Raw genomic sequence first — 26,910 nt, 5'->3', positions numbered from 1 at the left:
GGGCCATTCCGGTCATACATACACAATCATGTTCTTGTAATCTGAGTAGCATAAAATATCATCATCCATTCGGCTTATGCAGACATCATTAACATAGTTTTTTAAAACATGCTGTCCTTCATCAAATTCGATAGTTTGTGTTTCTCCACTTCAGTGTCCAGCTCTAGGGAACGTTCAAATATTACGTAACACCTTCGAGGAGGAGGGGGGGTTATGCAAAGCGTTACGTTAGCGTCACATTGGGGGGAGGGGGTTCAAGCAAAACGTTATGTAACGCTTTCGAGTACAGAATGGTAGTTTTTTGTGCTGAATTTGTACTGAAAAAGCGTTACATGGGGGAGGGAGGGATTGAAAAAAGTGTTACGTTGGCGTTGCATGGGGGAGGGGGGTCAAAAATTCGGAAAAAAGCGTTGCGTAATATTTGAACGTTCCCCTAATTGATCGAGAAAGTTTTTTGCTTGTCATCCCTTTATCTAATGCCATAGTTTGGTTCCGAAAAAGAATATTTCTAATTTCTTGTTACCTTCTAAGACTATGCTCTGCCAGCTATATAGTCCATTTTCTGATCTTGTCAGTTTTTATTTGTAAACTGCTACTTCCAGCTAATGTTACGTGCCATTCTTAGAAGTCTAAGTAAATAAATAAAATACAGTCACATAGTAAAGGATCAAATTTTATAACATGAAAGAGTATGAAGATTCTTATATGATTTCTATATTTCGTTTCTATCTATTTCAATTTTTTTCTAGCATTGGCTTTTAATACATTTCAAAACATTTAACATGTGAACCAAAAATTTCCTATCAATGCTTAGCTGTTGATGTTGTTGTAAGTCTACTTGTTGCTTTATTTGTTTAATTAAATAATCTGTTATATTAAGGTTCATATTTCAAGTCTGAAAGCATCGCATCACAAGATGGAAGCATCAACTGGAGTTCTAGTGATGAAGAAACTTTCGCACCAAATGGTGAGATTAGCTTTTTTTTTGCAAGTCAAATGCGCATTTGTTGTAGCTTTGAATGTAGGTAATGCCATAATGTTATGCCAAAGTTGTGTATGTTTGACTCGTAAGAAACACTTTGTGTGTTTGATAGCTTGACCTTTCAATCAGTAACATTTTCAAAAGTATTTGAATTTATATAAACGGTTATAGGCAAATTGTTGGTAAGCAATTGTTCGTAAAGCAATTGTTCGTAAAACAATTGTTTGTAAACTGTTTTTCGTAAAATGAAATCCGTAAAACAATTCTTCGTAAAGCATTTCTTCGTATACATCAAATGTTAACTGCATGCACGAAAAAATACTTTAGGAAGAATTGTTTTACGAAGAATTAATTTTAAGAACAATTGTTTTACGAACAATTGCTTACGAACAATTTGTCGGACACCATATAAACTCTGTTTAGTAAGTAGACAATAAGTTGTTTGAAGCAAAGAAAATTAAAATGAAGGTGTAACATAATGCAGGCAACCAGGCATGTTTATTGCTTATCACTGAAATACTGGTATGTATTGTAAACCGCTTTCGCTGACTTTGCTACTAGCAAGGTCTGCGAGTTACTACATTGTTTATTTTCACTTGACATGCATTGACATAAACTGTTTGTCATGTTTTTTTATAAACTATGTGGATCTGTTAGTTAAATTATCAAGTCATAATATGCAAAATTCCTGTACATTGCATAAGCTTGTTTGTAGTTTTATCTTCTCTAATGCTGTTTCTACGCCAAGCTGCTATGCAATTATTATCTCAATGCTGCAGTCATGAATCTTTGCATTAAGTTTACTTTTCATCAATAGCTCCACCAATAAATATTTGATTTTGCAAACAAGCGAATCAATACCAATCTTTGCATTAAGTTCACTTTTCATCAATAGCTCCACCAATAAATATTTGATTTTGCAAACAAGCGAATCAATACCAACAGTGACACTTGACATAGTTGAGCAGTTCGCCCCCTGTTGAGAGCATACAATGTTTGAGAAAAATGTTTTTTTTTTGGTTTCACTTCACTTTTTATAACATTTTTGATTATATTTTTCATGCGTCCAGCCCAACGCAATGACTTATTATGTTGTTATCAGCTCAGCAACAGAGCCCAGTTATGTGTGGCTCATCTAGTAAGCGATTCATTGCCATGGGTAGTGGTTATGTGAAGAGCACGCCTGCAGGTGAGATTGTTTGTAAAATGGTCTTTTTTCCCTTCTTTAAATACCATGCGGTATCGGTGTCTTTTTATTTGACTTTTAATAAAAACAATCTAACTCTTTGTTGAAACGACTCTGTATTGCACAATTCTCTAACTGTGTTTTTTCTTTTGCAAGGAAGTCCCATTTTATCACAAAGATACCAATCCACTGTTGAAAAAAGACACAAACCTCGCCGATTTTCACTCCTTCCCATTAGCCCAATTTCATCAGGTGTAGTGACTTCTTGCTTGCATAGAAATGCAACTGCCGTGTTAGCTAGTGAACTACGCTATTTGCAATGTTACATTTTTTCTGTTCAGAAGTGCAAATTTTTCATTGGTTATTTTAAGTTGCAACATAGTTTTGCACTTCCTTTTTTCAACTTATTTCAATTGTAACGGTGATCGCACCTTGTTATGATAGATGTTTTGATTTTTAGTGATGTTTCATAGACTTGACTACTGCAGTATTGTATCTGTTGGCTTTAGCAACAGAAGCTTTAAGAAGGCCTGCATAACTTTAAATAGTACAAGGCTCGCAGCAGAAAGATAGCTTTTGCGACCACAAAGCATCGTGGTTGTAATTTATATATATATAACATGTTCGACAGAATAGCTAAGCTAAATCCCACCATCCTAATTACCAGGGTGGTTGTCATCTCTTTAGCAACACACTACTGTGCCATGTCTCTTTTTTGTTTTCAAACCTTTTTGGCGCTGAAGCTTTAGACTAGTTTGTTATCATGTGACCATTACTTTATTTGTTTATAAGTAATTACTTTTTCTTTACAGCGACGAATATCGAAAATACAACTTCCAACATAAAATAAACTTGAACAAACTCATGCGCAGTTTTCCAGCCCTGTATTATAATGTTCTTTTGACTAGGTTGTTATTGTAAACAACATACTATAACTTCTAACTATGTTTAGACTTGCCTAACGCCGCTTCTGTGTCAAACGTTAGCTGCTTTTCACTTCACGCTGACGAAGAAAGTGACATTAAAGAAGTTACTTTGGACCACACCCCCTTGGCTGTACCGCTGGTAAGTAATGAATAGCAATGAGTAAAGTAGTCGTAATGATTAAGATAGAGATCAGATCGTAATACAATGCAATACATGCATACAGGGTGATGCCATGCCCATTGCTCATTAGGTTGGATGGACATTGGCCTCTTTTTGTTGATTTGATGTTTTTCATGTCGTATTTCTGGCATCTATTCCAGTCACGCTTTTCAGCTTGCAATATTTATTAAAAGAAAATCAGCCAGTGTTCAAGTATTTTAGAGGTCAAAATTTCCACTGTCGTTGCACGTTTCACTAATCTCACGAAGAATGTTGTTCACGCAAGATTGAATTCAAACGTCCAATGTACTTTTTCCATAGGCTGACAGCGAAGACGACGATCATGTCGAAAGTTTTGACCAAACGTTGCATTCTTGCGATGAACAGACACAAGATCTTATTGAAGTCCTTACAACGCAGACCAGTGGAACTCCACACTGCAGCAACGTAAGAACATGACTGTGGTAAAAAGACGACTTTGTTTTCACAACTATGAAGTTAAGGTGTATTTTTCCGATGCACTGTGCACTTGTACAGTATGTACACTTTGTACAGTATATGAAAAGTATGAACAGCCTCTAAGAAGGAATGGCTAGATTTATAGCAGGAAAAATTTAATCAGATTAATTTGTATTGTATTGCACAGGGTTGTGAATAGTTTGAATGATAATTCGTTTCCGAGGTCGGTAAATTTTCAAAATAGAGATACACAAACTGCTGAAAACAAAATTATTTTGTTCGCATCTTGTTGCGATTTGCTCTAATAATATTTTGTTTGGCTTATGGTTGCCGTTAGACGGCGTCATTGATCACCGCACGTTGTTCGATACAAGATGGACGATGTTTGCAGGATGTGGCCGGTGAAGAAGATAGTGCGGTCATTTCAACTCCCGGATCACCATCAAATAAGTCTCTAACCGGAAGTGGTGACAAGGATCAATATGTTGCAACATCATCCTGTGTGAAAGGATCTGCGTGGCTAGAAAGTGTGATGGGAAAGCTTGATGATGAAACAAGAGTAACAAGTCCTAAAAAGATTGGACCATCTGATGCGATCCAATACGATTCTGCCAAGAAGAAAAAGTTTATTCAGTGAGTTTGTGTTATCTTTAACCTTTCCTTGCTTTGTGACTCGAAATGCGGCAGTTTTTTAGGTTAAAACATGATTTTTTCAGACAGTTTTAAATTTAGCAGTTATTCTGTTCTACAAACTTCTGTCATGCAAACTGGTCAAACTTAACGCCAGGCCTACAACTAAGTTTTGCTCTTAACATCTTACGCTAGCCTTAACTCAAAACTAGGTGTGTGCAATTATTTATTTTTTTATGGCGCAGGTTTTTTGAATAGATTCTAGCAAACATTCCTTTGTCAGTTGAGCGTTTTGACCTTTTCTTGTCACGTTTGACTTTAGTTGTAGTAGAAGTTGTCCAGTTTTAATCCGGCGATGCCACCGTTACCGAGGGTGGCCGGATCCACCTTCATGTGCCCCAATTGCCTTCACACCCTGTCTCCATATTGATCTGTTCAAAGCGTCCTCTCTTGCCAAGCCCACCTTGCTGCTTTCCTCCTCAACTTGCCCCTTTCACGTTTTCTTGGGTCTTCCTTGTTTTCTACGACTATCCACTCGCAACTCCAGCACTCTTCTCAAAACATCATCTTCATCCCTTCTCAAAACATTTCCATACCACCTTAGTTCATTCGCCTTCGCCAACTTATCAACATTCTCACTCAACTCAAGCTAATTCATAAGTTCCTCGGTATTCCTTTTGTCCATCAGCTCCACACCACACATTGCCTTCACTATCGCTCCCACTTCTCTTATTAAAATCGCCAACTCGATGATCGTTAACTTATCAAGTCGAGAGCATTTATGTTTATCAACTTATCTGTCTATTTTGTCATAAAATGTCTATCACCAGCAGGCGTGACAACAATAAATCAAGTTTTTTTTCCAAATTTGATTGATCTAACAAACACCCTCGGTTATAAATTATACAATTTACTACAATTAACATCTGGCTTTTAATCCTAATTCCCCACGGTAATGTAGTAGTAGTAGTCCAGTTTTAATCCGGTGATGTCCCCGTTACCGAGGGTGGCCGGATTCACCTCCAAGTGCTGCAATCGCCTTCACACCCTGCCTCCACATCGATCTGTCTAGCGCGTCCTCTCTTGTCAAGCCCACCTTGCTGCTTTCTTCCTCAACTTGCTTTTTCCATGTTTTCTTTGGTCTTCCTTGTTTTCTACGACCCTCCACTTGCAACTCCAGCGCTCTTCTCAAAACATCATCTTCATCCCTTCTCAAAACATGCCCATACCACCTCACTCCATTCGCTTTTGCCAACTTATCAACACTCTCATTCAACCCAAGCAAGCTCATAAGTTCTTCGGTATTCCTTTTGTCCATCAGCTTTACACCACACATTGCTCTCACCATCGCTCTCTCAGTTCTTTTTAAAATCGCCAATTCGTTTTCCCGTAAGCACCATGTCTCACTTCCGTACAGCATTGCAGATCTCACACAACTAGTATAAATTCTTCCTCTCATTTTCAACGGAAATCTTCTACCACACAACAACTCTCGACACTCTCTGAATTTCACCCAACCAAACCTTCCTCTTGCAGTCACTGCCGCTTCACAACCACCACTGGCATTCAATCTATCTCCTAGATAGCAAAAGGCATTTACTGATTCAACTTCGTCATTCAGCTTTTCAACAGGACCAATCATTCCTTCCTCAATCTTCTTGCATCTTTCACATTCAAAACCATCTCCAGATCTGCATGTCACTCTCTTCATCTTTGCACATCTTCCATGCACCCATTTCTTGCATTTCGTACATGTAACAGAATTTGCCATCACTCTTCTTCCGCAGACGCCACATGGGTCAATTTTGCTCATTGTGATTTCCCCTTCCGTTCCGCTTATTACGACCTTTGTCTTTTTGATGTTCACACGGTAATCTATTTTAAAATTCCCTGTAACGCTCAACTTTCATATTTTTTTAGAAACGGAATGGCCGAGCAGCTAAATCGTGTCATCAGACAACAACAGACTGAAAAAGTTTTGTTCAAGCATCAGATGAGAAGACTGGCCGTCAACGACGCCGAAGGTTGTTTAAACCAGCGAGTTTAAACCTGTAACCCAAACCACTGTCGGCATGTAGTGTTGTCACGTCTTATCTTGTCAACAAATCGCTTCTGAATAACCATTCATGACGTCACCAAATGTATTTTTCGGGTGTCACGCTTTCCTTCGGCTATCGCAACCAAAAATATTTTAAATAATACAATGGAAGGCCATTCTTCTTGCACTGTTTGTCATCATTTGCTTATCGAATGATTCAATGTTCATAACTGATGCTCATCTGGTTTTTGTTTACATAGATACGAAGTTCGGAGAGTCGTAACGTTGGCTCTTTTTGTAACTTGGAGAACTAAAAATGATCTTCCTGGACATGCGTAATAAACTGTTGAGTGATTAAGTGTCACTTTAACTTCATCGCTATTTCCTGTCTAGTGATATGCAAGAAGTACATTGTCATATCACAACTCACAGTTTATTGTTCCAGCTTTCCACAGAAGCTTGAAGCTGAAGGTGGTATCCCATCACAGAGACGGGATGCTTCATGTTATGGAATGCAAGGTTGGGATTTATAGCTCTGGAATTATTCTTTGAGTTCTTTTATTGAATGTCGTTTGATGTTGAAGCAACAAAACGGTTTCATATTTTCGAAAATGAACTTTCATATATTTTTTCTCAAGTGCATTTGCATTGTTGAAATTATGAATTGTTGCTCTACCTCAATTGTCATGAAGTCTGGTTGGCTTCTGCAAAATGATGCACGATAAAATATAGGGAAATCTGGAGGCAACCGATAGAGAGTAGTAAAAGAGAAAGGAGCTTGAACGATCAAACAGCTTAATACTCTGTCCTCGAATATCTATGTATTCAAATAGGTAGATATGGTTGGAAGTATGGTTGCCAACTTCAAAGTGCCAATGACACCGAATGAGCGGATTTCACTGTTGTGAAATCCCTGTTTACTGTAATTGCAAACCATATTGCTGTCAAATCTTTTCTCTTACGTTACGTTAGAAATTTCGAATCATCACTTGCTGAAAGACAACTTCACTACTGTTGAAATCTTTTCTCTTGCTGCTGCGAAAGTGAAAATTCTAACGTCTTTTTAGGTTGTTTCAGCAGGAAAAAAATGCGGCCACAAGAGAGACTTTCTGACTCTCATTCTGAACCACCAAGATGTAACTGAAAACAGAATCGATCTGATGACGACATTCACCATATTTCCTCCCTGGTACGCTGTTGTTGTATCAGCCGACGCTGCTTGAGATGAACTAAATGCTGAGCTCGTAAATTTTGCCTGAGTTCCCTGTGTCGTGCAGTGCCCAAAATTTGCTAGGTCGGCTATTTCAATTTCGTTAAAATTTTGTTAAATATGTTATTTTTGTGTCAAACACTTTTTTTATTTGCACTGCTGATTTCGTGTGATCTTTTTATGCTCATTTTGCGGAAAACTTTATTTTGCTAATAGCAACACTTTCAGGGGCACAATTTATGATGCTCTTTGATCATTGTACTCCTCCATAGGAAAGAGGTGCATCTTGAGCAACACAACTTCCCGGTTCTCATCTGCGTTTATCACATCCAAGTGGACACGTGCGGGTCTACATCGGGGTCAGCCTCTCAAACGACACCTCTGGTAGGCCACGCATGTTGGTTGTTGTAGAATTGTATGATTCTTATTTAAGTTTTTTGAAAATTTGCTTGTTATCTTTTTGATATTTTGCAATCGATCGATTTATTCGAGCTAAAATTCACAAAGTTCGAATTTGTTGATTTTTTATCGATTGTTGAAACCGACTGCACGATGTTCGAAATGGCGGTGGTTCAACTCTGTAAAGCGCACGCGGCTATGCCTTTGGCAGGATACTTAATGATATCTTGAGTGCAGACACGAAGATCAGCTTCCTCCTCTCCTGTCCACGTAATCTAAATTGTGACGCACTAGGCATAAACCTGGATGCAACCGAAACATATTATTGTTTACTTCACACGAACAACGTCGTTGTTTTTATTTCTCTACCAACTTGGGTCTGGCTGTACCTTGCCGCTAGATGTCCACAACAAGTAAAGAATTAATCCGTAGCAGATGCCAACCTGTGATATTGAAGCGTTTGGAATGTAGCAAACGCTCATGTGATAACTATGTTACTTTACATAGTGGAAAACGAAATCGGTCAAACTTAAAATTGTTACGTCTGTTTCTAAAATTGTTACGTCTGTTTCTAAAATTGTTACGTCTGTTTCTAAAATTGTTCCATGTATTTTCTGTTTATTTTAAACGACTACTCCAACAAAACTTTGCTGAATCGTTATCTACCTGCCACAAGTAAAGCAACATTCGTTCTAACGGAATCTTCTTCCTGCAAGCAAATCAGTCCTTTGTTACATTGATTCTGTCTGATTGTCGTCTGTAGACGTTGAATCAATGTAACAAAAGACTGATTTGTAATTAGGACTGTTCACAGTGAAAAAATATATCTTCCCGTTGTGCAACTGACCTCACTCTATTTACTGTACATCACATAAGCGTTTCTAAATATCAAGTTGTTAAGCTTTTGGCCTGAGGATTTTTCATAGTTCTTGTGCAACAGAATGCCACCCCTTTGGAAACAAGCAAGAAAATGATAAGGGAAATCGAACGGAAACAAGACTGTGAGAATTTACTGGAAGCTTTGGAAAGACAAGACAACATTAATGGAGTCTGTTTGGCAGCCACCGTACAGAGAACATATCACACAACTGCTTGCAATGTATCAAGGTTGGCCATGTCTTAAAATCAAATTCTTGATAACGTTTGGTTTTTAACCATGTTTTTAGTAAAGTTCTTGCAGAGTGTTTACGTTCTACTTGCAAGTGCATTATTTATTGGTATTATACATTATTTAGCGTTTATTGGATAAGAATCGTATCCTGGTAGGGTTAAAGTTTCGAAAGTAAGCATGGCTTACAGTAGACTGATTCGGCTTAAAACTTCTAAAAGTGGAGCTTTACAGCGGGGCTTTTCATGATGAAAAAGGGAAGTAGACCTACCGCATAGTTTACTGCTATGTTGCATCATAGCTTCGAAAGCAATATTTATAATGTTAAATAAACGTAGAAACAACAGCACTTTGTTTTTTTTTTGCACTGTTGGTAGAAATATTTTCCTCATAAACCAGGAATTGTCTATTTTTGTGGCCAAACAAACGTGATGAGTACTTGATAGATTAATTTTCAACTACTAAGCTGTGTGGTTATTAATATTGTTATAATATTGAACGACATCTACAAAAATTCACCATAACGCCAAGTAGAAATGGTCGAATTTCGGTTGAAACGAAGTGAACTCCTTTGCAAAGTAACTTCAAAACGAGAAAAATCAAAACAAAAACTTGTCATCAAAACAAAATATTTCGAATCACGCCTGTATCGAATGGGCCCATTGCAAAGGTCGCCTGCTGCCTGCAGAGATGTGCTTTCATCGTACTTGTGATGGAAGTGGTATATGCTTAAGTATGATTACATGGTAAATGATAATAGCCATGTAATAACTGGTTGTTAAGTTTTTTGAGAAGCATGGCGCAACACCAACGTGGATATGAGTTTTTTGTGATTTCTGTGTTTTGAGATTCTGCTACGTTTCGTTTCGAACGCACTCCGCACCGAAACTTCTCACTTAAGTATTTACATCAAACGAATTGCAACCAACATGAGGAAGTTTATCTCAAAGGAATTCGAAATATTTTTGTTTTAGAGTAGTCAGTGCTAACATAAAATCACATAAACCTAACATCAAGTGACGAAGTTGAAGCGTTTAGTAACGATTTTAATTATTGAACCAATTCAGCACCTTAACCTGACTATACCACCAATGACCCAGCACCTTGCTGCATAATTTCGCTCGCTTTTTGTCATTACTCTTTCATTGTTTGACCATATTGTTGCATTCACCCATTCATTTGCTGCTATACGAAGGTGACAGCTTGCTTCTTTGACCTTGTAGTCTTTCCCCGCTATCCTAGTACCAGTACCACATGCAGCATCACATCATAGTCGCGTTACGAACGTATTCAATGTGATTTTGTGCTGAAAAAAAGGTGTAATCTGAATTTTATGAACCAAATGCTGCATGAAAATTCTGAAGAGTGTTTGGTTTTTGTTTCGTCAGAATGGTAGGTTTGACCAATAACTCACTATCGGCGATTCCTTCTAGGAAATATTTGTTGACGATTGTGAATTTCAAAATATCTTTGATTCGTTTGGTCATATGAAACCAGTAAGCCAGAAACCAGTAAGCTGAAAAAGAACATTGAATGTACGTTAAGATTCTTCATCGTATGAGAAAGCTTAAGGGTTTTATGCTTACTTACAGGTGGAAGTGCCTTTGCGAAGACGCTTACGGGGTTTTCTTTGAGCTCACTTTAGACGAATCAATTTCTTCTGAAGAAAACTGGTCATGGTTGGTTAAACACGGCGAAGGTCATCGACTTTATTTCGAAAGCTTGTTCCTGAAAGGACGGACAACAAGAAAGCAGTAAGGGAACATCATAGAATCACATAAAAGCTACATAGCCGAGCGGTGATACGACGCTCTCTTCGATACCTCTCAAAAGCATGCGGCTGTATCTTTGGTAGGAGGCTGAGCCACTGAACCAGTAGTCTGAAGGTGGACACGAACTTGAAAAATCTCCAAACTTTCTGAAAGTGTTCTTTTTTTTGGAAATCTTTTGTTTTGACACTTGAATAAGTTCCCTGCCCATTTACGTTTTTTTTTTTAATTTTATTAAGGAACTTGCAATATTAGCGAGTTTCATGGCTAAAAGGAAATATTCAGTTTCCCATTTGCAACGGCCAACGAGTCATCTTGATTTGTGTTATAGGATTATTCCCATCAACAATTTAACAAAAAAAACTCACAACTTATGGAATGTGGGTGGAACTTAACCTGCAGTAAAGCAGGTGACTAAATCCGTCCTTTTGACATTAATTCACAGACGTTGAGTACCATATATAGAATGGGTTGTGCTAGCTGAGATCGCCTACGTGTTGCATTGCCCACATAACAATTTTTTACTTCCTTGAGTGATATAATCCTTCAAGTTTACCGACATCGGTTTGATGTTATCCGACGTCCAATTGACCTAAGCATTAAGTATGTTTTTGCAATTATTATTGGCCTTATCCAACAAAAAGGTCATAAGAACATTGGTTAAACATTAATTAAGGTGTTATTATTGATATAGTTCAAATCCACGCCACTCCAACAGTCGGTGCGGTACCAGCTACCCTGCAGAAAAAATACGTTTTTTTACATTGATTCAACCACTACAAGTTGAGTGCACCCACACAGCGTCTGCAGACGTCGAATCAATGTAAAAATGACGGATTTTGCTGTCTGGGTAGAAAAAAAACGGACTTGCTAGCTGGTTATCTTGCAATCACAAATGTTTTTGGACAGGATTGTGTGTGACATGTGGCTGACACGCAGCTGTTTGCATTCTGGGAAAATAGCCTCACCGTTGGTATACATAACAATGGCCCAGTCAAGTTAAATCTCTTGTGGTGTTTTTATTTATTGATTTAAACCTTTATAACACAGAAGTTATCGTGGGAGTTCTGATTATGTGATAATAATTCAAACGCATTGTTGGCTCATCATTTGTTAAGTAAATGTATTCTGTGTTGGCGTGTTTTGGTGACGTTTCTCTGATCAACGACTGTGTGGGGTCCTGGTTTTGCATAATTTTGTGACACAAATGATTTCGCTACACCATAAACAGATATCATACACATGAGTTGAATAACTTTATTCGAACGTGGACGTCGCTATATTGACGCCCACGGTTCAAACCCTTGACAAACTCAACAACAGAACTAATTCAGGCGTTTTCGGCTCAGCGCTCTTGTCATCAGAAACATGTTTTTTTTTTGTTTTTTTAAAGATCTTTTTATGTTGTTTTAATGCAAGACTGCCTAAAAAGACTTCCGTTTATCTTCTTTGTTCAGTGATGGTGAACTGCTTCCCCCAATCTTTCAGTGCAAACTTTCATTTTTTTAAGCATTTTTGCCGTGTCATAACTTTAGTTTAGGGGGTCGACAACCTACGGCCCGCGGGCGGATTCGGTCCGTCAAGGAAAATCACCCTGTTGCAGCCTTTTTCAAATTCTAGTATTATATGGCCCGCCTAGTGGAATATTATTTTATAATCGAACCGCTCGCTTATTTATCATCTTTGATTTTTTAATTAATGTGATCGTAACATATGCGTCATTCTGTACGTGTCTGACTTAGCAGCGGTTTTGTTTCTGTGATGCGACATTTAAAAATCAATTTTCATCCCACTTTGGTGACATTCGTTCACTCATAAACGACGTCCCATTTTTCAGTGCTCCATTTGATGTACAGGTAAATGCAGTACAAAAGAAGTATCAAATAGAAGTTGGCTAGTTAAGCAGCAGTAATGTAGCCAACAAGTTAAAATCAAAATTTCACTTGGAGGTTATATCACTGCCTGATTTCTATCAAAATATTTTGAATTGAAACAATATCCCAACTTCAGTAATCATGCCAAAAAATGGCATCAATGTTTGGCAACACTTACGCAAGTGAAGATCTAGTTTCGTCAATGAAGCTCACCAAGAACAAGTTGAGGACAAAGCTTACTGATGGCCACCGGCGAGATGTTATGCTTTTTTCCTCATTGAACTTTACACCTTCTTCTTTCGTTTGAGACTAGATCAAACCAAATTTCAGGGCAGGTGGTGGAGAGCCAGGTTTACACATGAGCTCCATAAACTTTTATACCAAAAACAACATCAAATATCACATCAATGTTGTACTACTGTATCATTGAATGTATTTTGTGCTTTCATTAACAAAGTCGGAACTTAATCTGATTAAAACTCCGAAAGTTTTAACATCATAAACAATGAAGCGAACAGAATTGTTGGTGGAAAATTGGTGGCTGTTAGGTTTGGTTTTGGCCCACTGTTAGAAAACGATTTCCGACCCCTGCTTTAGTTGATAATCTTTACATATAGGATCTAGGCTCCAAATAAATGCGCCACTGTTGTATTAGGATGTTTATTTATTCTTTGTGTGCTACACTCTAGCTAAACGTAACCTTCATACACATTTGTTTCGCATTCGTCACTTATTTAATCACGAAAAGCCTTCACTTTAGTGACTTTTTGTTTTTAATAAAAGTGACTTTCAGATTTCCAAATTTGGGTTTGACAAGAATCTATTGACAATTTGTTGTAAATCATGTGCTTGCGAACAGCTTCAGTGCCAAATTTCAAACCAAAACCTCTGAAAATGGCCATAACGTAATAGTCTTAACATTTTGGCTTTGTTTTCACATTTTCATTTGGCATATTTGCTTTAGTCTTTTTTTTACATTGAATTAACGTCTGGACTCGTTGAATTGATGTGAAAAGGGCAGATTTTGCTGGCTGGATTATAATATCTACAACATTCGTTAATCATATGCACAGTGCCATGGAACTCCCTCAAAATGAAACCTGCTGCACTGCATTCACATAACCACAAAGCGCGTTTTAGACCTTGTGCGGTTTTGCTAACTCATGCTTTTGATTGTTGATGCAGCATATTGTCTCTTATGGCTGCAACTCGCTTTCTCAGCGCAGACACTTTGAGACCAAAGGATGGTGGTGTAATTTATTGATTGGCGCTGCACAGCAGCCAAGGATTTTCATGGATTTGCTTTTTTCAATTGTTTACCTTGTTGCGAGCGTGTCCACAGTGTTCACTCATTATTACATCGGCTTTATCACTTCACTTCAAGAATTAACACAATTGGAAAAACTTTTAAAGTCTTTGAAAGGACCTGACGGGAACCTAAGCCAAAGATTCACAAACTCAATTATATGGAATCCAGTTAGCCCCAGCCTCTAAAATTCGCCATTTTTATATTATTTCAATGCCTAGAAATATTGACATGATGTAAAAACGATAATTTTTGTGATTGATTCTCTGACAGCAAAATCCGTCATTTTTATATTGATTGTAAAAATGATGGATTTGCTTTCAGGGTTTCAGCCATTGGCCCAGTTTCAACGTAGAAGCGGTTTTGTTGCCGATTTTATTAGTCTATTCTTTTCCAGGTCGCCTTCGTTGTTCAGTTTAATTGACTCCTCGTGGAATTCTGACGGCTTTGGATTGCTGCAAGTTCAAAACAGCCAAAGTCAGGAATCGGAGGTAAACGCGTGTCATCGCTATACACAAATTGTGCTTTTATCTGCTTAAAAAGGGCGAAATTTCATGCTTTTACGAAATCAAGTTTGCTTTGCTCAAAATATTTTATCTGATTTAGTTATGCTTATAAAATTATTTGCTTGATGATAATGTGATTCTTCTTTATTTGAGCTTCTGGGGCCGAAGGTTTATCCGTTTACCACCCCGGTGCAATTTATATATCTGCAGTCTCGCAATAAGTGATTAACAGCTTCAGAGTTCAAGACAGGGTAACCAAGTCAGGGTAACCTCGTCCTATTCCAATATATTGCATTCGATTTGGTTCTTTATTGGTACGGCACCCAAGGATAACATGAATAACTGCTGGTTCTTCTACGACGCATTTGCCTGGCGCTGCGGAAATCCAACTTCATTTGTTTATGCTGAAGTGGAAGTTGAATCAATGCTAAAAATAACTGATTTGCTGGCTAGTTGGTTAGCGAAACAAAATGCTCTCTGTGCTAGTAAGTGGTTAGATTTGCGCTTTAGATTTGCGTGGTAAACTTACTAAACGTGTAGCCGATATCATATTTTATATTTTAATTTCTTAGACTATTTTGTGCTTTTGAGATTTTTTTTTTGACATACCTTCGTTTTCATGGGGTTTTGTGCACAATTAGGTTTTGAATTTACTTCTGCCACGAGACAAGGTCGAAAACCACTGACTTTGACTGCTCTGTGGCGTTAGTTTTATGTTTGAAGAAAGCGATGTAATTAGAACCGTAAAAATGTTTCGCATTTACGTATTACAAAAAGCATTTAGAATAATACACTTCAAAGGTGCCATTTCAGCAAGTCAATCGGTAAATCGAACAGTTAATCTCACGTTATTTGATCTGAGCTTTTTATGTTTTTTTGACTGTTATGTGACCGAGAGTAGCCTTTGAAACGAGCCAATCATAACTTTGTCACTGTCACACCAAGTTACTCCGGGTCGTGAAGTTGAACCGAAAATTGGCGTGATCAATGCCAAAAGGAACAAAAACCAGAAAAATACCTTTGGGAAGTTAACACAAACTTTTTATGTGAACTTCGTGTGACGAAGCACAAAAGATTACTCGCATCGTATGAAAAAATGTTGAAACATGTTTTCTCATGTTATCTCAAACGGGTTGGAGAGTCAGATGCATTGTAGAATATCCCAGACAACAAATCAGTCATTTTCACATTGATTCAACGTCTGCAGACGTTGAATCAATGTAAAAATGACTGATTTGTTGTCTGGGATGTCACTGCCTGAAGTCATACAGTATATCGACATTGCGCCATACGTGCGTCCGTGATTGCACCACTTCTCTGACCTACTCTTTCGGTTTGTTTACACTTTTAATTTTGCCGTGCTTCATACAGTTCTTACTTTACGAAATAATTACGTTATTTATAGTGATTATCTACGTTTAGTTAACGCTACTCTGTATGGAAGTCACATCAGATTTAAGAAATTTTTCTTATTTTACTTCATATATAATCATTAGCAGTAAATTAATTTGAAAGTCAGTAACAAATTTGATTTTTTTTCTTTACTTCGCATAGTTGCAACGTTTATCTGATAAACACGAAAGTAAAAACTTGAAGCAGTTGGTTTATTGCGTCATCAAACAACTGGTATGTCAGATGAACGTTGCAACTACAGCTAAACAAGATGAAGATCCTCATGTACATCCAAATTTTTCAGTATTCAATCTGTTTGTTGTTTATATTTTAGTTTTCAGACTCATACCGTGTATATTTATGATGTTACAAATATACAATTTTACAAAAGTTATAAAATTAAAAGGTGTAATGTTTTTTGTTGTTTTTTTAGGATACTAAAGTTTCTGAAAATTTCTTGCCGTTCCACCCTCCCAATTTTTGCTACAAATTAGTCGCTACCAGATGGCAGAGCAAGTGCTACTTTTCTACCACAGAACAAGATATTTCCACCGCTACAAAACTGGCTCATACCGGTCTTAACCGGCCAAATATGAACGGGTCTACGACCACAGATGTTCTATATCGGCCACCTGTGCGGCTGTGTTGTTCGGATGTATTAGCCCAGCCAACAATGCAGTATGGCGTATCCAGGTGAGATTTATCTCGGCTTTTGAATGACATATGTGCAATTAGTCTGGTGGATTTGTTTCAGTAATTTTTAATTTTTAATTACTGCAGTATAGAACTATGTGTTTTATCACGCGGATCAAAGGCTCTTTGCGGAATGCATTGAATGTTGCGTTCTGGCTTACATTGTTCCCATCAAAGCGGAATATTACATGAAATAACCAAAATTTCTCGCAAATCTCTAGTTTAGACTTAAACCAGATAGTTGGTTAACTTCCCATACAGCAAATCAACCGTTTTTTCACATTGATTCAACGTCTGCAGACGATGAATGTAAAAAAAACGGTTGATTTTTTGCCTGAAATAGCTAACTTGGCGTTCAAGAGGTTGGTTACGATAAAGCGAATAAAAGTAGAAAGTGTCTTACACTAACAGGACTAAATATAATTGTCCACGTCTTTTTTAGCATTAATCGACTATTTGCAATGTATGGTGGTGTGTAGATTTTGTGGAAGTTGAGTGTGATAAACTCTATTAAATCCATGCAAGCCTGCAAATCTGTTCTTGTTTACATCGTTTCAACGTCTTGAGGGCTGACTATATGAAAACAAATTCCCCAAAGCCAGCCAAGGTTTTGCTTTCAACAAACTTTTTATTCTTTGTTTCCATTTCAGGTTTAGTCTTTTGGGAAAGGTGTTTCACCAACATTTTCCCAATCAATTCACCTTCCCTGAGTGCAATGCTCAAGATCTGAGCTTCATTCGAGAGCGAAATGTATTTATCATCGATGAAACGTCTTCCAACGGCGCGGACATTGTTAGTGTCGTAATAAAGAACGACGAAGATAATTCTGTAGTGTTACATTCTGGAGATATCATTTTATTAAAGAACGTTTATTTAAAATCAGGTCAGTAGCCTTGCAAAACGAAGCTTGCACGTAGTGTGCGTCCCAGGCTTCCCTTGAAAGTCTCGTCCATCTTCCGGCTTTGCAATATTGTTGATAGAGCACTGAATTGTATTGTCTTCTGCAATGATATATGATATTGTCTTCTGCAACGATGATATATGATATAAAAATGTCTTCTGAATCTGATTTCTTCTTTTCAAGGTGATAGGTTGGGTGTAAGTTTTTTGTTTGTTCCATCGGTTTTTTGATTTGTTATAGTATGTGGTATCTAAGCGATAAAATGCAGCATGTAATGATCCGGATTCGCCAACAGCAAGATAATACAAAATATTTGATTTGGTAACTTTTACTGCGGCATCTTTCTGCTGTTAGATGGAGATTTTGTTGCCGATTCATACTCTCAAGTCATAGTCTTGGAAACGGCGAACAACAATCTGGTCGATCGCTGCTTGCTCCAATCCAGCTTGGTCGATTCGGTGTTGCCTGAATTGCAACGCTTTTCAAACGTTGATATTCCATTACTTAATCGTTGTCGACAGGCGAAGATAGCTGCATTGTCAACACTTAAAGTTGCAGACCAAGCAGGAATCTTTGCTGTCGTAGATGGTAACTTTTTGAGAATAATTTTACCTTCACGTTTTTCTAGTTATTTTTTAGCTTACAATCCCAGTTGGTGATGAGCATGTTGAGTTGTCCAGTAAAAAATGTTCAACCATGGTTCAGCAACAAAGATATCGTCTTTGTTGTACGTTTGCTATTTTAGTGAAAAATAGTTTTCAATTTCCTACTAATCATTTTGGTGCAAAAATGGCTTGACATTATTTCAATGCCGAGGCTTTTAGTTTGCATAATTTTTCTGCAATTCACTCTATCATTTTAACGTTGTCGGACGTTACCGTCCGAACTGGGTGGGGTCGCACTTGTGGAACGTGCAAAAAAGTTGATCACTTGTTTACGTGTTGCAGGTGTCATATGTGGCCTGGCGTCAGCTGAGAGTTGTCATATGTTGCCTCGTCAGCAACAGCCAGTGTCACGTGACGATAACTTCCTGAGGTAATCACGAGCAGTATTATAAGTTGGATAAAATGCGCAGTGCATATGTCATGATGATGTAATCGCCATTGTTTTGTGGCGGTTTTGTTTCCTGGTGTCATTGTTAGCTGGAATTGATTGCGCTTCTTCACCGAAAGCAGTCGTAGCGTGCATTGTTGGTGCAAACAGTGCAACAGTCGCCATTCTATTGTTTGAACAAGGAAACCAGTTTTTGGCCGCTCAGCGTGATTTTCTTTATTTGTGCAATGCTTGTTAGTTGAACACAAAAGAAATTAATATCAAACAAAGTGTTTTGAAGCAACTTTAAATGCTTTTAAATGTCAGTTCTTACGTGTGAAAATTTTACAGCTTGTTGGTGACGCTACAAACTTGTTGTCATTTCCTTGTCTGAATAACGACCCAAAATTTTCTGCTGCGGATTAATCCTTCAATGATGTCAGGCTCTGTTATTGTGTTTTTTTAAATTTCAGACTTTTGACTTCGGAAGAGAACCCAGCAGCATTCACATCTTTGGACGACTCCATTGAAATTCTAGTTATTGTGCAGCTGACTTTCAAAGTACGGTTAAAGGTGAGCTATTTTTATACTTTGTCGCAAACTTGATGACAATTTCTTGAGCTTTGGTTTTTCACAACCGGCAAATTGATCATTTTTGCATTGATTCAACGTCTGCAGACCGCTTGTTTGCTGGCTGGGTTTTGACCACAACTTTCACCTTATTTACTCATGTAAGTTTTAAAAAAAAACATTCCGATGTCTAGGACCCCCCATTTCGGTTTCACGAAGGGTGGGATAGCATTGCATTCGGGCATTATTCGCTGGGCCATTTGATTTCCAAACGCACCACGCTCAACCGATTTATCTTGTGACTAAAATTTTAGAACCGGGACTTGAATGATTCATCGCCTCATAGTTGTAAAACCAAAAATACCTCGTATTTTTTAAACATGACTTAATTGTTCAACCAACATTGTAAAGCCCGGACGACCTTTGAACTTTACCCTTTGCAGGTCACGACGTAAAACTCTTAACCCTTTGCTTTTCAACGTTTTTTTGGAAGTTAACTGCTCAAGGGGGGGCCGTTTTTGGATCAAATTCAATCAGCTGTTACGTGTTATCCGCTGATGCTATTTGAACAGAAGTTGCACTGGTGTGAAAGCAAATCATTTGTATATAAGTTTGAAAAGTCATTATTTTAAAATTTTATATGTTAAACTTGATATTTCAATTTTTGCAAAGGTACCCAAAAACGACAATTTTGATTTAACTTGCCGCTATTTAATTACCGTGCTAATCCGATTTCATGCAAACTTCTGAATAACAAAGAGCTCGATCGAACGCACGAAGTGTGTGTGCGGTGTGCCGAATCATTGCATTGATTAGAATTTACGACTTGCGAGCAAATCTTATTGTAAGCTACTCACTGATTCTAAAATAGTTACAATCAAAGTAACATTGTTACACGAATTTGAAAAAAAAACAAAACTGCGTTTGTTGTCTTACATTTTTATCCTAAACTAATGCATTCCCAAACTCATGGCTAGCTTCTAGTTTTATGGAACCAAATTTCTCATAAGTAACACCTTAGCCTGCTTGAATAGCTGTTTACATCTTCGTTTGTGTATTTAGGTCTACAATTGAGTTTGTAGTATGAATATTTTTAGTAGAGAGAAGACAGTTGAACAAGTTGTTGAAATTATCTGAAATTTCTAAGTTCAAATTAGGTGCTTTTGAAATTGTGGATTTGTGTCAAGTCGCATCACAAATATCATGCAGGCCACATCATAAGTCATTTCGCTTACGGGTGTTTATAAACATGACTCATAAATTACATCCACAAAAAATACAGCATTTATATCAACAAAGCTAAGTTCGAAGCTCACTTTTTATTGAAGATTGTGTCAATCAATTCGAAATAATGCAACAGCGAATTGCCGCCAGCGTCGAAATAATGCAACAGCGAATTGAGGAACGTGCGTAAACAAAGGAAATGTGAAATAACCCACAGTCAGCAAATCTACATAAATTTAACGTTTACAAATGTTGAATCAATGTAAAAGGACTGGATTGCTGACTGGGTCCTTATTGTTTGAAGCACTAAAAATACGCGTAATATCGACAACATCAGCAAGGCAGTGATTATGTTTCTGGCCAAAAAAAAAAAAATAACTTTTGACTTCAAAGATAAAAATGATTATAACGAAGCTTCAAAGTTTGTCGTAAAACATTTTACAGAGATACAATAAACATAATCATTTTGTGCCAGATTGTGAGAAGACTTCCTAGATTCTTTCCAACCATTTGCATGATTGCAAATTATTTTCTATAACTCTATATTGCTAAAAAATGGCTTCTTTGTTGAAACAACGTGGCTACAATTCTATAAGAAATTCTTAGGCCTACTACATTGAAGTAATGAAATTTTTTTTGTGATTTTGCTGATGACGTTTTACAATATCCGAGAAGTAAAAAATAATAATGATGAATTATTTTATAAAACCGTGGTTTGCAAGTGCTTCACAAAAAATTGTTGAGGGAAAATTTACTATTAGACGTAAAACGTTTGTAAAAGAAAATTGTCGGTTTACGTATTTATAATGTTTATTGCGCTGTTATCGAATTATAAACTGCCTGTATTGTCTACCTTTGTGGTTGCCGGCCAGCTTAGAGCAGCATGCAAACCATGCGTTTTTGGTATTTGCATCGTGTTATGATTCTCGAAAATCTCCCACAAGGTCTTTATTTTTATCGTGATATTTTTGTGCCTTGTCTGTCCTGAACTTGAAGTCATTGTGCAGCACAATCCACATCGGTTTTTAGACTCAGTCTTCATTGAAAATCTTTTGTGTGGTGCATCATTTCAAGTAGTGTCTTCCCCTAAACTGTTACACAAATCGCCCAGAACCAGAACCATCGTGTTATCTTACAGCAGTTGAGAGCCCGTTATTGTATGTGTGGAATTATTACTGTAGATGTCTGACTAAATTCATGCCAAAGTTGAGCAAATTCTGCTTTCGGGATCCTTGCCGTTATTTACGGTATTTTTTGTTGATAAGTTTGGGCAGCATTTTTCCAAGATAAATGAAGACATCGGTATTGTTCGTCACTTAGATTTAGTTTTCTCAGCATTGTTTATTCATTCTTTGATCCACTAGTTTGTCCCACTTTTGGTATAATCGGATCGTTTATAGCCTAAATGGCGGGTCTTCACAATAGCCGGCCTCTTATACATTGGCGCAACGTATTCAGATGTTGAATCAATGATGAAGAAAGCTGATTTGTTGTTTGTCTTATGTGACGCCTAACTTTATGCCTCGTCTACAGTACAAAATATTTTGTAATGTACATTGTGTACATTGTACATTTTGTTTGTAGGCCTACATTACAAAATATTTTGTAATGTAGATGAAGCATTATCATCTTTATTTTGCGCTCTTTGGAACAAAACACAGTGCACTGTGAAACAAAAATACAGGACATAACAACAAGTAGGCGACATAAATCAGTGAAGGGACGCCATCGAGTTAGCTGCTACGTGTAAATGAAGCCTATCTCATAATTTTGAGTATCTCACAATTACTGTTTGCAAAAACGCTATTTCTCCGGCTTCTCCCAAAAGCATTTGCAGTGATACATTTCCTCAATTGCAAGTTTTGTCAATGAGAGCATTTCCATAGAACGTTTATTTCGAAACCAAGTTTTCGTGTCTTTATCCAAGAGAAGATTTCTTATTGTAACGTTTTTTATTCGTCAATGAATATTATCTGCTTGAAACAACTGTTTTGAATAGTTTGTGGCCTCCATAGTCTACTATTTTGATCGTGGATTGCTATTCTTCTTTGTAGAGCTGATAACGCAAAAAACGTTTGCTATTATTGTTTCTAATTAACAGCTTTGCGATCACTGGCTTTTCTTTGTAGCATAAGAAATAACGCGCTTTGTATTATTGAGGTCAAACCAAACAAAAGAAAGCAAGAGAATGCTTCTCTCTGCTCGCGCATATCGATGCACGAAGCAATTATGAGCTTATGGCTTGTCATCGCAATGTAATCCATTTCACGCTTTGCTGGAAGTTAGCTAGAAATAGCAAAAATTCACCAAAATCTTGAATTTACAAGAAAACTACACAACTTTTAGCATCAAATTTAATATCATCAGATCCGCCTGGCAATTTTAGGAAAAGTCAAGAAAAACCAAGTGCATGGCGTTACTGTGCTTCAAATAATTAAAGGAAATATGAGGGGGGGGCCAAATCCGGCCTCCCTTTGAGGAGCAAAGTGTTAATGCCGTATTTTCTTACAATATATAAAAACACAAATATCACTTCTTGCTTGACATTTTTTGCCCGGCACCACGACTTGGAGTGCATGATACGATATCTGGAGATTCCTACGCGAAACATGAATAAAACAACTTGTCGTTTAAATTTAAAAAAGTTTTTATTTTTAATTACAGTAAGTTGAAAGCCTGAAAAGTAACTTTTAAAATATTTGTCGCCCGAGTTCTGACAGGTATTGCGACACTAAAGTGATTCATATACGTTTATCAAAACCTCGTGTCTGCTTTTACGCCAGACAACCTCGATTTCACTTGACTCTTCACAACTACAACGATGTACAATGCATAGAAAACTTGTATTAATCAAATCACAGCCATTCAGTATGTACCACTTCGGAAAGCCTTGCCATTCATTCGGTCTTGCTTTCATCTCTGAACAGGTTAAAGTTTTTTTTTTACGAAAAATCGTTGTTTGCTCACGCTCTAATATTAACGTAGAAATTACATAACATGATTCAACTGAACTTCCATTTAATTTCAGGCTTATTACTGAACAGTTCTTTGTTGATTTTCTCAGATTTTACAGCAAACTGCGTGGAAACTTGCATCTAAAGTTGAACCTCACGAGGTAACCACTTATTTTAGTACAACTTCCTTGACAGCAAAATTTTTCATCGTTAAATGATGAATTTTGTTATCAGGTAGATGTTGTAAAGTTACTCTCTCAGACAACAAATCAATGCAGTTGAATAACATTATTAAAACAATTGCAAAATCCAAACAGTGAGTCCAAACGGTTTTTGGCATAAGCTCATATCAGAAAACTAACCGAATGCATCTGAAGAAAAACCGTGAAAAATAGAGAACACACTGAGCTCTTGCAACAAAGCAGTCCTGGTACCTTCCATGCCAGTTTATTTTGGCGTGATTTAAATGCGTTCTCAAGTTGTTTAGTATTATTCACAATTATTTTTTTCTTCCGATGCACTTGATTATTTTCCTGATGACGTCATCGAATTTTTACCAAAAGCGCATTTGAATAATTGATTCAACTTTTTTTTACATTACAGAAACAAGTTACAGTTTTAAATCGATGCAAGTTCGATTGCTTTTGTATACAATTACACGATTTACTGTAATTTAACATAGATTTTATACATTTGATTGCAGAAAGTCAATTCCTCTTCTTTAAACGGAAGAAAGACTGGTGCTCTCCCATGCTTTGTGTATGCAAAACTTGCTTCTTCACTGCAGACAACGTTCTTTGCAGTAGAAATAAATGTTCCATGACTTTGATTCTATTTTTTGTCTGTTTTTATTCAAGTAAATAAATTTTCTATCACACATTGGTTGTTTATTGAACAATGTCGCGCCCAGACAGCAAATCAGGCTTTTTTTCTACATTGGTTTAACGTCTTAAGACGTTAAAACAAATGTGAAAAACGCTTTGCTTTCTGGGCAGTTGGAAATCGTGGTTCAAGTCACGTAGAAGATAAGTGGATTAATAATTAAGAATAAGCGGCCATGTTTGAATATGCAAGTACGAATACTGACAAGGAAGATTGAAGCGATTATACGTAAGAAAGCACATTGCAACAATTTCTAACCAATCCTTCTGCTAAAAACGTGGAAAGCCTTGTACGACTAAAGCTGTTTAAGCCTCTTCAACCAGCCTTATCAATTGTTCATTGAAGTTTCTCAGCAACTTATTTAAAATCACGTTTAAGAAATGGAACAAGGTTCAGCAAGATACGCAAAGGAACAGAAACATGAAAACTCAAAAAATAAAACGGAGTGGGGGGGGGTTCAGAAGTACAGTATCTAGGCTTGGAAAATAATTAGTTTTGAGTGCACCAAAAAGGCTCAACACCAATTAGCTAATATTTAAGAAATAGTGGAAAATGATGGGTTGCTGGCCTTTTACCCAAGTATACTATATGATACATCATCGCCTACTGTTGGATTTTCACTACAAACAAACATAAAGGGGTGCAGATGATGACCAGAGAACGGCCGAAACTGAACGAACGAATCTTGTCACATGTTTTTCTTGTAATACCAAAGATTTTGACATTTTCCAGGGTGTCATGTGATACTCAATCTGCCAACTTAGGATATGAGTTGCATTGTACTACAATAAGCATTGGTACACAACAATATTTTATAATACTAAGCCTTCAACTTACAGGAAAAAACGGTAGAAGGATTTACTGTATGATTAACACATGGGAAAAAAACCTGTTCACAACTCCTTCAGTGATTGTAAAAAAGTGGCATTTCAAACAATAATGTGAAAAAGTCAAAAGATGAAAATTGAACATGTTTGTAGAAAAATTCATCTAAATAAAAAATAACAAAAAACAAATGTAAAAAATAAATAAGACTTTTTTTCCTGTAACCTGAAATTCAGTTGGATTAGCTCCATAAATGCAATTTTAAAGTACGCTGTAATAAAAACAACTTGAAATGTAACCTGTATACAATTACACATTTTGTGTGTTCATTCGAGGCATGCCTCGTAAAAGTCCTTTTAAGGTCGTGAGTTCATTGGTAAGGTCAGACACCCTTTTATGCAGTTGGCTATTTTCGCTTAATAATTCATCTACTTTTTTCTGCGTTTCTTGAGCTTTTGCCTTCGCTTTGTCACGACTTCGCCGAACTGCAACATTGTTTCTTTGACGTTTCTGCATATACTCATCCGTTCCTTTCATTGGCATTTTACTTTTTTTGTTACCAGTACTGTTCGTATTATAAGGTGTAGGTCTTTTAATGAGATGTTTGGCCTGACTTGTCGACTGGTTAGCGTCATTTGGAATTCCTGTGACAGAGGGGCAAGGTACAGCACTTAGCTGTTCTTGTTTTACTGCAATATGAGATGAAAATGAAGGATGCTGTTCCATTTCAGGCTCTTGTTTGACATAAACGTGGTGATTTTGGCTATCTGTTTGTATCTGTCGCATGGACATATTATAGTTTGTATTGCTTTCCTCCGCTCTTAATGATGCAAATCTTGATGAAGACATTGGAGTCGTAAGTCCATCAAATTGCAGGTGATGGGGGGATTGGGGGCGGTGTCTCTCTGTCTGTGGAGTTACAGGTGGAGTATTGTAACAGTTCAATGGCACAGGAGAGGTTGTTGTTGATGTACACGCAGACGTTGGTTCACTAGTTGCGTTTTGATACCAGCCTTCTACTTCCTCGTCATTAAAATGACTAAGATCTTTTTTAGGGTCAACACCAAATGTTGGTGAATTTGCCGGAAATAAGTTTTGAAATAGATCGTCGTTACACAGTTCAAGATTCTGCTGGCCTGAGGTCATATAACTAGACAAATCTAAAGATTCTTCGTTTTCATACCATCCAAAGTCTGTAGAATGAGTTTCTTGTGCAATGGGGTTTTTGCAAGCATTACCACTATTAAAGTTGGGGTCATAAGCCATTTTGTAATGGCCACATATTCAAATTGAAAAAAACATTAGAACCTGTAAGATACGAATACGTTAATTGTGTTCTGTTATAAGCAACTAGTTGGCAAATTGCAGTATTCTAACTTCTATAAAATAAAGAAACTTTTCGTTCATTGTTATCACCCCACACAAGGCAAGCTAACAACAGATACTATATAGTCAGACAGTACATGTTTAACCTATGAAATTATGTTAGCCGCAAGTGTAACACGTTAGCAAAGCACTCTACATAGGCTACTCAGAAAACATATGTCACACAAACATAACCATGTTACATGACAAAAATAAGAGCTTTGTTAAAACCTTGATGTGCATTTGGTTTGGTTGGTTTAGTTTTTGAATCTTTTTCCTCGGACTGACAAAGCCTTCATAGGTAATTCCTGGTAGTTTTCAAATTCTTGTAGAGGCTTTTAACGCAGGGCCAGTTACTGAGATTGGCAGAGTGAAGTTTTTTCCGATTGTTGAAGTGCTGTTGCCAGGAAATTATTCCATTCACTAGGTGCTGCTGGAGAGCAGTCCTGAAATGCGTTGCTCAAGCACACACCCCGAGAGTCGAACCAGCGTGATCTTGAGCCAGGCGCATACCGGTAA

General features: G+C 37.2%; 2 protein-coding genes across 4 annotated transcripts in view; one reads left to right on the top strand and one right to left on the bottom strand.

Moving 5' to 3' along the window:
• The window catches only part of LOC145770007 (uncharacterized), a 29,040-nt gene extending 4,898 nt beyond the window's left edge, over positions 1 to 24,142 (top strand). For 2 of the 3 annotated variants that reach the window (XM_082581585.1, XM_082581587.1), the window contains exons 2-21: positions 881 to 967; positions 2,085 to 2,171; positions 2,325 to 2,420; positions 3,121 to 3,233; positions 3,576 to 3,701; positions 4,105 to 4,346; positions 6,264 to 6,367; positions 6,827 to 6,900; positions 7,449 to 7,570; positions 7,864 to 7,975; positions 8,931 to 9,097; positions 10,691 to 10,852; positions 14,445 to 14,538; positions 16,379 to 16,638; positions 17,289 to 17,521; positions 17,894 to 18,127; positions 18,487 to 18,574; positions 19,045 to 19,144; positions 23,430 to 23,480; positions 24,023 to 24,142. In XM_082581585.1, coding sequence (XP_082437711.1) covers positions 881 to 967; positions 2,085 to 2,171; positions 2,325 to 2,420; positions 3,121 to 3,233; positions 3,576 to 3,701; positions 4,105 to 4,346; positions 6,264 to 6,367; positions 6,827 to 6,900; positions 7,449 to 7,570; positions 7,864 to 7,975; positions 8,931 to 9,097; positions 10,691 to 10,852; positions 14,445 to 14,538; positions 16,379 to 16,638; positions 17,289 to 17,521; positions 17,894 to 18,127; positions 18,487 to 18,574; positions 19,045 to 19,144; positions 23,430 to 23,480; positions 24,023 to 24,142 — 2,672 coding nt within the window. Of the gene's footprint in view, positions 1 to 880; positions 968 to 2,052; positions 2,172 to 2,324; positions 2,421 to 3,120; positions 3,234 to 3,575; positions 3,702 to 4,104; positions 4,347 to 6,263; positions 6,368 to 6,826; positions 6,901 to 7,448; positions 7,571 to 7,863; positions 7,976 to 8,930; positions 9,098 to 10,690; positions 10,853 to 14,444; positions 14,539 to 16,378; positions 16,639 to 17,288; positions 17,522 to 17,893; positions 18,128 to 18,486; positions 18,575 to 19,044; positions 19,145 to 23,429; positions 23,481 to 24,022 lie in introns of those variants that run through there. The other variant, XM_082581586.1, reaches the window with a different exon arrangement.
• LOC145770008 (uncharacterized) lies at positions 23,190 to 26,328 on the bottom strand. Its single transcript, XM_082581588.1, has one exon. It carries the CDS (start codon positions 26,290 to 26,292, stop codon positions 25,336 to 25,338), a length of 957 nt encoding a protein of 318 aa, XP_082437714.1. The 5' UTR covers positions 26,293 to 26,328; the 3' UTR covers positions 23,190 to 25,335.
• Between the last annotated feature and the right edge of the window lie 582 nt (positions 26,329 to 26,910).

Source organism: Aplidium turbinatum, chromosome 5 (genome assembly GCF_918807975.1).
Source record: "Aplidium turbinatum chromosome 5, kaAplTurb1.1, whole genome shotgun sequence".
Lineage (NCBI taxonomy): Eukaryota > Metazoa > Chordata > Ascidiacea > Aplousobranchia > Polyclinidae > Aplidium > Aplidium turbinatum.
The sequence above is the reverse complement of the archived record's forward strand: the minus strand, read 5'-3'. Positions and strand labels throughout refer to the sequence as shown.

What these genes read in the sequence shown, in the direction of transcription:
- LOC145770008 (XM_082581588.1), bottom strand. Translation starts at nt 26,292, where the DNA reads ATGGCTTATGACCCCAACTTTAATAGTGGTAATGCTTGCAAAAACCCC.